Raw genomic sequence first — 9,145 nt, forward strand, 5'->3', positions numbered from 1 at the left:
GATTTTTAGTCGGCTAACTCATGGCCTAATCCTTACTAATGAGGTGCAGGCTAGCTTCTAAAGCACAATGGAGATTAAATTATGCCATTATTTCTAATGCAATGTGTGTGTGTGTGTGTGTGAGTGTGAGATTTTACTGTGTTGCATTTGATGGAATTCAGAATTATTTCTCCATGTTTTGGCTGTTGAGCGTACAGCAGAAAATTTGCAGCCCTGCAAAACAGGATGTTAAAACAAAAGTGTATAAGATGTTGATTTTCTCTTGTTCTCTCTGTCTTCAGTCTCTCCACCTTAAACACCTTGCCATCTCTAGCTCTCTTCCAGACCACTAACTTAATCTGATTAAACGCGAAGCTGTCTGTGATTCTGAACAACAGTAGCAGCCTGCTAAGCAGCAGATTAGCATCATTACATCATGAATTTTGCAAGACACAGATACACAGGAAGCCAGGGTGCGCTGGGGTACAACAGTGCAGTGGTATAGTATGCAATAATCAGTCAAATATTACATGATGGAAGAAGCATGAAGGGGAATGGATGGATGGATAGAGAGTAGAAGAAAGGAAGAGAAGTCTCTTTGTTTTATCCCTACCAACAGAAATATCCCTCTTGCACCACAGAGCTCACTAGTGATTCCGCTACGTATGAATTCTTTATTAAAACTTTGTACCAACTCATTTTTAGAGGAAGACAGACACTGGTGTCTGCAGCAGGGCTGAATATATGAAGCTCATTATCAAATTGATTCAGCTACACAAAGGTAAACAAGTAGAGACTGAATCACATGAAACGTGACATTACAGCAGCCTGTTTGATGAGTGTACAGGGTGTCGGTGTCGTAAAATGCATCTTTTCTTTTTCTGTCTTTGTATGAGGCCGATTTGGTGATGGGGTTACTTTAGGTTAGTAAAATCCTTTTCTACGTCTGCAGCTGTCACACTATGTGCTGAACTGACTCAGTTCAGACATCAACCTCCATCAAACTCAGTAAAGAGAAAACGCAACTCTGTGTATAAAAACTCAGAGATACACTTTTAAAAGTGTCCCTGAACTGGCATTAAAATAAAGAAGAGTTAAAAAACAGTAAGAAAGGGCTGTAATAACAGTATTACTGGGAAAAGGGCTGAAAAATCAGACAAACACGTTTCAGATAGAATTAAAATCACTGACCGCTCTAATATTAAACTCACCGTACTTTGCAAAATCAAAAAAAAATACTCTATATAACAAACAAACCAACACATCTAACTTCTGAAGTTAATGTGAGGCTTCTTTATGCACACAGTGTAAATGACAGATCACAGCAGCACAATGGGTCGAACAGCATCTCCATTCAGTCTCTCTTTGCCTTCCTAGACAGCAGCGTCTAATGAAGTTGATATGACTCAGAAAAAAAATGTAACACAGCCTACACAGAGGGAGAACTGCAGGAAAAGAGTATAAGAAAAAAGCAGGCAGGCAGGAAGTCATCAGGTTGTGTTGTGTATGAAGAATAAACCATGTTTAATGAGAATAACAAAGACCTTCCCTGCAGCTGTGCACAGCCCCATGGTTGAAAGCAAGGAAGGACAGCCAACAGGTAGAGCGGTCTAGCACTGAGAATCTTCAGCCCAAGCTGCTCCAGAGTCAGCGGTTTAGAGAAGCGGGGGTTCAGACTGTTTCTGAAACCAACTGTATCATCTTACCTTTCTTGGTTATGATAATGCGGAGCAGAGGATTGGCTGATGACACAGCTTTGTGGAAGTTGTCGTCGTTGTTGATCGGAAGGAGGTCTCCGTGGACGTCGGCGTATCCCAGCAGCACATCGACACCAGGGATGCGATGGATGGTTTGGAGGAGGAGGTAGAACTCCTGGAAGCCACCCGGGCCATTCCTCTTTAGAGCGAAGCGACGGTATTCTGCCTCAAACTGGAGAAGACAACAAACACAAACGTCAGGTGGTGTTTCCCCCACGGTCATTCTCAGCGTAGTTTTAATACACGCCTGATACAAACTAGATTACTCTCAATGTTTTCAGTTTACAATTTCCTTTGAACATAATGTTACAACTGCCATTTCAAATGTGTGTCTGGCTGCTGGCACAGCTGCCATCAAAGACAGAGAGACTGTCAGATACATACAATTACATAACATTGCAGTAATATCATGTAACAGCATAACACTTTAACAGTGTCCATTAGAGCAGAAAATGTCTCGGGAGAATGCCTGACATTTAATCAGGTTTATTTATTTATTTTTTTACATTGCTACAAATGTGCATGAATGTGCTGTGAGCCAAAAAATAAAAAATAAAAATAAAAATAGCGGTGTCCTTCAAGTACATGCTAACGTTGGCACCGGAAATTCATGCACTTTCTGTTGTATCAGTGTTTACGCCAAAAATTTTTCAAAAAACACAGAGAGGCAATTTCATCCTGTATCCTTGCTCAAAGCAGCTTTCTGTGAGCAGAGAGCCAATACTGACATACTGAAAAAGGGTTCTCTTATATATATATATATATATAAGCAACATTCAAAGATGACAAAACATCAGCTACAGGCTTAAAGGGTCAGTCCATCCATGCATGCAGCATTATCTGTAGATTTTGACTTACTGATGATTTCTTTCACTTTCTTTTTCCCCCTAAAATATGAAACATCTTTACTGATTAGTACATTTATGCATTTCACTCAATAATTTCAGGGAGGACAGTTTGCTTCAATCAGCAGAGAACATTGAGTTAGATGTACTTGTCCCAGTGCCTTATGAAGAGCCACTCAATATGCCATTTATTGTCATCAATACTTACTTTGTTTTACCCGTTTTTTATAATCATGCCATGTTTGCTGCAGTATACTTTTAGATATTTATGTCTTTCAGTAAATCTTTAAGCATTGTCTACAAACAGTACAGAGAAGAAACACGATGATTTAAACAAATTTCCTCTTGGCACATGATCATATATCCCACAGCTACAGTGCTGCTTCATGTGCCCAGGAGCGACTGAACATCCTACAGCAACATGATAAATAAAGAGGTATGCTTTGGGAGGGAATTCTAACTGTAATGCTGCATGGCTTGTACTTTTGAGCTTCGACATGATGGGGCCTGAGCTGAATATGTCATACCTAGAGCAGATTGTCAACAACGACTTTATATACTTTTGATTTATGCACAGTAGTTTAACAATACTTATGGCACTTGCTCCAGTATCCATAGCCCTTTACAGTTGTCATCAATCATCACCAGCCATCTTGTAAGGCTGTATTGAAGAAAGGGGGTATATATTTATAACTGACAGTCAGTTGTACAGTATGCATAAGTTGCAATGAGCCTGTCTATAGAGTATATAAAGTGCACTACCACATCCTTATTATGTATCTCTGCTATATTTTCACCAAAGCTCAAAATCCATGTTCACGTGCACATTAAAAAATCCCATAATTTTTGTGTATCATTTGCCAATAGTCAGGACAGGTATTCTCTTTGTCCGGTTTGTCGTTTCAGGCCACAACATTTCTTTTGTTCTCTGGAGCTGGCGGGGCAGGTACTGCATGTGTGCTCCACATACCACCAACAGTGGTGTTTCACAGTATCACATGCCTCATCACTCACATATTCTTGTGCACCTTGCTCTTTCAAACCGGGTACACAGCCTTCAGGTACATTCTGTTATGTAAAGCCCAGCTTCATTCTACTCTTCTCCACTGTAAATCACTGAAGTCCCTCTGGACTACCCGACCAACATCAGTCCTCATTAGGAAAAGTCTGAATGCTACGATACATCAACAGCATAATGTGATGTGAGAGCAGAGACTTACTTATAATTGTTTTTCCAGGTTGTTATTGTATCGGGACAGGAAACATGCTATTTTGGGTGGGCAGATGAATACTTATATGAATAACCAAAACACTAAAAATACTTCAGTCTAGTTAAATGGATTATTATTTGGAAAATTAGGTTAATGTCATTATGTAAATGGATTAACAGGACTATTGCCCCCTGTGTTGGCGTGCAATACTGTGCTCAAGTAAATGAAGCCATTATTAACACGGGAATGGAACAGCAGCAGTCTGTGTAATTCAGATTATTGTGGAAAGCTGAATAGCCTGATGGGAAAGCAAATTCAGTAATATACCAGTCAGACCTATTCTGAATCACCACTGAGAGTCGGCTGATCAATTCCTACTAACAACGTTGCATTAACATACACAGCAACCACCAGTAGTGACAATGTAATCATGATGGCATGACTTGCTGCACAAGTATGTGCTAAAAAAATCTCCAAATAATTAGACTGTTATACAGTGTGCAGGAAGACAGCAGTTTTCAGGGCAGGAAAGACTCAGCTTTCATTCACATAGCATCATTACAACTCAGACTTCAGTATGAGACTTGACTTGAAAACAGTGGACAGATTCCACATATCAAACACAGAGAAAGTTGCAAAACAACTGCCCTAAAAAGTGCTGCCACAGATGCAGGAATACAGGAAGATGTACTCAGAAAAACGTGCTGTGCAAATTCCAAAATATTTACTTCACCACTCAAAAAAGAAAAATGATAATATCTCATTTTGTAGAAGCCACTATCGCAAAAGTGGTTTAGAGTAATTTGCCAGGTGTTCGTGTATATGTCTGTTTGTCTCTGGACAGATTTTGCAAACACAATAGTGTCACAACTGTGCAGGATATAGTCAGGAAACTTTACAGGCGTGTAGTTGAGATCAAAATGAAGGCCGAGTTTGAAGATGGGTGTGGTCCAACCCATGAGTATTGAGTGCAGTGAACTCCACAATGATTCCACATTATTAAGCACATTATTCCCTCCAACCGTCTCTTATATTAATTTGCATCATAAATATTCTGTTTGCTTGATATATTATCATATTATATTTCATTTTGTAGCTGTATACAGTATGTTTGTGTGTGATTGTGTGAGAGAGTTGGCAAGAGCAGGAAGAAGCATTTGAGAAAGTAGGCAGACAGTGAAGTCAAGCTTGTTTTTGTGGCAAACAGTAACTGTTCAGCCAAGACAAAAAAACATTACATTCACAATAGAATTGTATTCTGTATTCTGTAATGTATTGAGCTAAAAATAATGTATGGAAACAGCATATTACCTTATAATAAATTGTACATTCAAATTTCATATATAAAATAACAATGTATTAATTGTTATCCAAAGAAATTTAAACTCTTTTTTAAGGCACAGCATGCCTGTCACGTCCTCATTATGGGCTGAGCCCCCCTGAAGGTCTGATCTCACAAACGCCCCTGCTGCGATGTACAATAGCCTTCTAACACCTACACTTGCCTACACTACAGTGTTACAGGAGCGGTCCAGCGGGACAACTGATTGGATAAAACTGAAGAGACAGACCAGCAGACGCCGAAACACAAAGAGGAAGAGGCTGCGGGGTCTGCGGGGCAGGTTCGCTGTTGTGACAGAGGGAGTTAACGGCTGAGTGAATGCGGGATGTCACGGAGCGGAGGACGACCGCAGGTTCAGGTCTGGCAGCCTGCTTAGCGTACAGTAGGCGCACCCAGGCCGCCTGGCAGTTGCACCCCAGTCGCTTGTCATTAATACCGAATACCACCCTGAATTATCAGCGTCGAGCACTAACGCGGTTTGTTCGTCTGAGAGCGAAAAGGAGAGAAATCACGTATCTTCCGACCGACGACAACAAGGTTATGTCGGTGTTGTCAGTGCGCCGGCAGAGCGGCAGCATCAAACGGAGCCCGCACCGTCTCCCTGTCCCTGACACGAACAGCCACACATCCCCACCACAGCACCACTCACTTTGCTCTTGACCTCCACCACGCTGTCGGTGAGTTTTAACGGCGTCCGGTGCTGCTGCTGCCTTGACATTCTGCTCCCCGGTTGGCTGGTTGGCTGAGGCACTGCGGATAAAACCATCCACCGGAATTACGGTCGGTGTTTCCTCCTGGCTCCTCCGGTAACAGAAAGAAATTATTCAAAACATAAAGCGGGCGACGAGAGCCGAAGCGGCGTTTCCAACCGCCTGCTAATTTTCCGTTTTCCTCCGACACTCGGTTCAGAAAGCAGCCAGGTCTCGCGCCTGTGTTTGTGTCTCGTGCCGTCCTGTGTCAGAGCGCGCTGTTCTCATTGGCTTACGACACGGACACGCTCACACACAATCACAAAAAGCACAGCGCTCGCGACAGGTGGAGTCCGGCAGATCCAGTATGGGACTTGAGGTGCTCGTGTAACCAGTCCTCCTCCTCCTCCACCTCCTACTCCTCCAACCTGACGAGACTGGAGGACACAAGAGAGGGGGCGGGACAAGACGCTGGAGCAGCCACACCACAACACTGCTGGTAGTGTGTACACGCGCTCCTGGCTCTACTGCAGTGCCACTGTACTCGATACGAGGTACAGTGTGTGTGTGCTAATTATGTTAGAACTGTAATGAAATTAACCAGTACTCGTACGGGTACTCGACTGATGAAGAAAGTGGTATCAGTACATTCTGACACCTTGGTAATGTAACGTTTGTCCCTGTCCCAACTGGCCTCTGTCGGTATTTCGGTCGTTTCTCCATAATATATGATCCATTTTCACCCACAGCACTGAATGAAGTATGAAGTTACAAAATTGTGGGTTTTTTTGTTTTTGTTTTTTTTACAAGTTCTAAAGTTGTGTTATGGTACACTAATCCCTGAGACCCAGGCCCCCAGAAACACTCTCTGGCAGCATCTTTCTCTTTATACACCATTATAAACATGCAGTGTTTCATTGAACATTTATTTATTGATTTACAAGAAATGACAAACTCTAATTATGTATCGTATTTTACTTTTTATTATTGATGCTTGTTGCTATTGCACAGTCCCCTTTGCTGCTGTAACACTGCAAATTTCCCATCTGTGGGGTAATAAAGTATTATCTTATCCTATCCTATCTCACCTTTTTACCTACCTACAGAATGGCTTTTTTCTGGTCATTATTGGGCCGGATGCTGGTGTCTAGGTGACTTTGAGACTATGAGGTCCCAAGCACAATTTGACAATTGTACCTATAATTGAACAAAACAGCAGCATTTATGGTTGAAACAAAAACAAAAACAAAAACAAAAACAAAAAATTAGGTGCATTCACACCGTCAACACATAAGGTCCTTTCAGGGAATAATGCAATTTAAGGTGGCTTGGCCGCTGGTTTAGCGTTCATTTGTGAAATTGACCTTCGGGCATGAGCTCATCGAGCATGCGATTCGCTCAATGCAGCAAAAAGCTGCCATGGCGTGCTGCAATCCATTTGAAATAATGGTGTCAGACCACTGTGTTGCTGTTTGTATTGTGTCTGAAAGGGCCTATAAATTACTGGAACAGCATCCCGCCAATGAGCCCTCATGTGCAAACCAACAGTAATTCCTTCTCGAGTGACCAGATTGCCTGAAGGCAATTTTTGGGGGTGACAGGAAGCTCCAGATTCTCTAGATGTCAATGCAATTTGATGTGTGTTGAGGGAGTCCAAGTGGATCAGTAACCACACACAGTGACCAGACATTGCTAATGTGGACATCTATAGATATTTGATCGGATCACCAAGTAGCATTAGGCATTGTCTGTAAATAACCAACCTGTTAATAGCCAACTGTTTGATCTTGGCGAAAGGTTTTCAAAGGTCCAAAAATCTGTGCCCGAACCCAAAAAGACCCAAAAGTGTACTACCCAGAACCAAACTGACCAGTCTTATATTTGAAAACTGATTGCACTGATGTCCCTCCACTTCATCCTCCAGCACCTGGACTCCTCAGGAACCTATGCCAGGATCTCGTTTGTGGACTACAGCTCTGCTTTTTAAACCATCATCCCGGCCCTGCTGGGACAAGAGGCAGCGCGTGAAGCTGGAGGAACATGTATCTGACTCCCGAACCCTCAAACAGTGTGTGTTTTTGCCAAATTCACTGACGAAATCCCAAGGATTGTCTCCAGGGATGACTGAAATAAAATATCTTCCTGAGTCCTGTTTTTTACAACCACCAGCAGAAATAGCAATCATTCCCACAGCAGCCTTTACAGTTCATAGAAGTAAACCAAGGAATATTTGTTGATATACATAGGATCCTGACCACAGATAACCTCTACAGCAGCCCAGCTAATAGTTCACTGTGAATAGAGCTTAAGTAGCCTGTTAAACCAGCTTTAGTTACATTAATGCTGTCCCAGTAGGTATAACAAAGCTGTTGACATGATGTCATGCAGGGATGTGATACATGCCTGGTCTGCGACCACGTGTCTTTCTGTTTGCTCAGATCTTGTCAGTGTGATAACAGGGATGCAGAACTGTCAGCTGGGAGAGGTGCACACCGCCTTATTCTGTGAGCCCACATATCAACGCTCAAAGTTCAGCATCATCTCTAGATCTGCAGACGTAGTGAAATCTATAATCACAACTGATCGCACTGAACAAACAGTAAGAGTTAGTCACTCCCCGTTTGTCAGTTCATCACACTGATGTAATAATATCTTCATCAGGTGTCACAACACATCAGACTGTTGTCTGCATTCACACGTTACGGGTTAAATGTGAAAATGAGTCACTGTGATGTGTGGAAATGGTTTAAGACTGAACACTATCTCAGTTGTGTGTGTGTATTTTATTTGAGCCTTTCACCTCTTTTCCTCCTCCTGCTCAGTTTTTCCTTCTCCAGATTTATACCCCGTGCTAACCCGTCCTAATCATTTCAGTACCAGCCTGTACTGGGGCCAGTGTGTGTGTGTGTGTGTGTGTGTGTGTGTGTGTATCATGGCAGGACCTACATGCTTATGTAAGAGGCTGTACCATTACCAACAACATGTAAGCCTTCCAGATAAGGGTGCATTCCAGCAAGAATGAGAGAGCAAAAAATGAAAAATTGTGTTTTATCGTGAACTATCATCCCTCCTTCAGGTCTTCTTCATCCTCTGTGTAATTTCGATCCTCTTTCCTCCCTCGTCCTCCCCTTGTCCTCACGCCTTCTCTTCTTCCCCTCTCCTCTGCTTGCCTCAACACTCTGCCTCTCCGGCATCTCCTCTTCTTTCCTCTCCCTCTACTCCTCTTTTGTCCTTGCCACAACCTTCCCATCTTCCACTCTCACCCCTCCTCCTCCGCCTCCTCCTCCTCCTCCTCCTCCTCCTATCTCAGCGATGGTGGAAT

General features: G+C 42.6%; 1 protein-coding gene across 1 annotated transcript in view; it reads right to left on the minus strand.

The window, feature by feature from the left end:
* pard6a (par-6 family cell polarity regulator alpha) overlaps positions 1-6,213 on the minus strand; it is a 31,488-nt gene extending 25,275 nt beyond the window's left edge. Inside the window, exons 1-2 of the mRNA XM_041939243.1 lie at positions 5,784-6,213; positions 1,686-1,908 (exon numbers count right to left, since the gene is read on the minus strand). Of these exons, the coding sequence (XP_041795177.1) occupies positions 1,686-1,908; positions 5,784-5,900 (340 nt within the window). The 5' untranslated portion in view covers positions 5,901-6,213. The remainder of the gene's footprint in view (positions 1-1,685; positions 1,909-5,783) is intronic.
* Between the last annotated feature and the right edge of the window lie 2,932 nt (positions 6,214-9,145).

Source organism: Chelmon rostratus, chromosome 6, assembly GCF_017976325.1.
Source record: "Chelmon rostratus isolate fCheRos1 chromosome 6, fCheRos1.pri, whole genome shotgun sequence".
Lineage (NCBI taxonomy): Eukaryota > Metazoa > Chordata > Actinopteri > Chaetodontiformes > Chaetodontidae > Chelmon > Chelmon rostratus.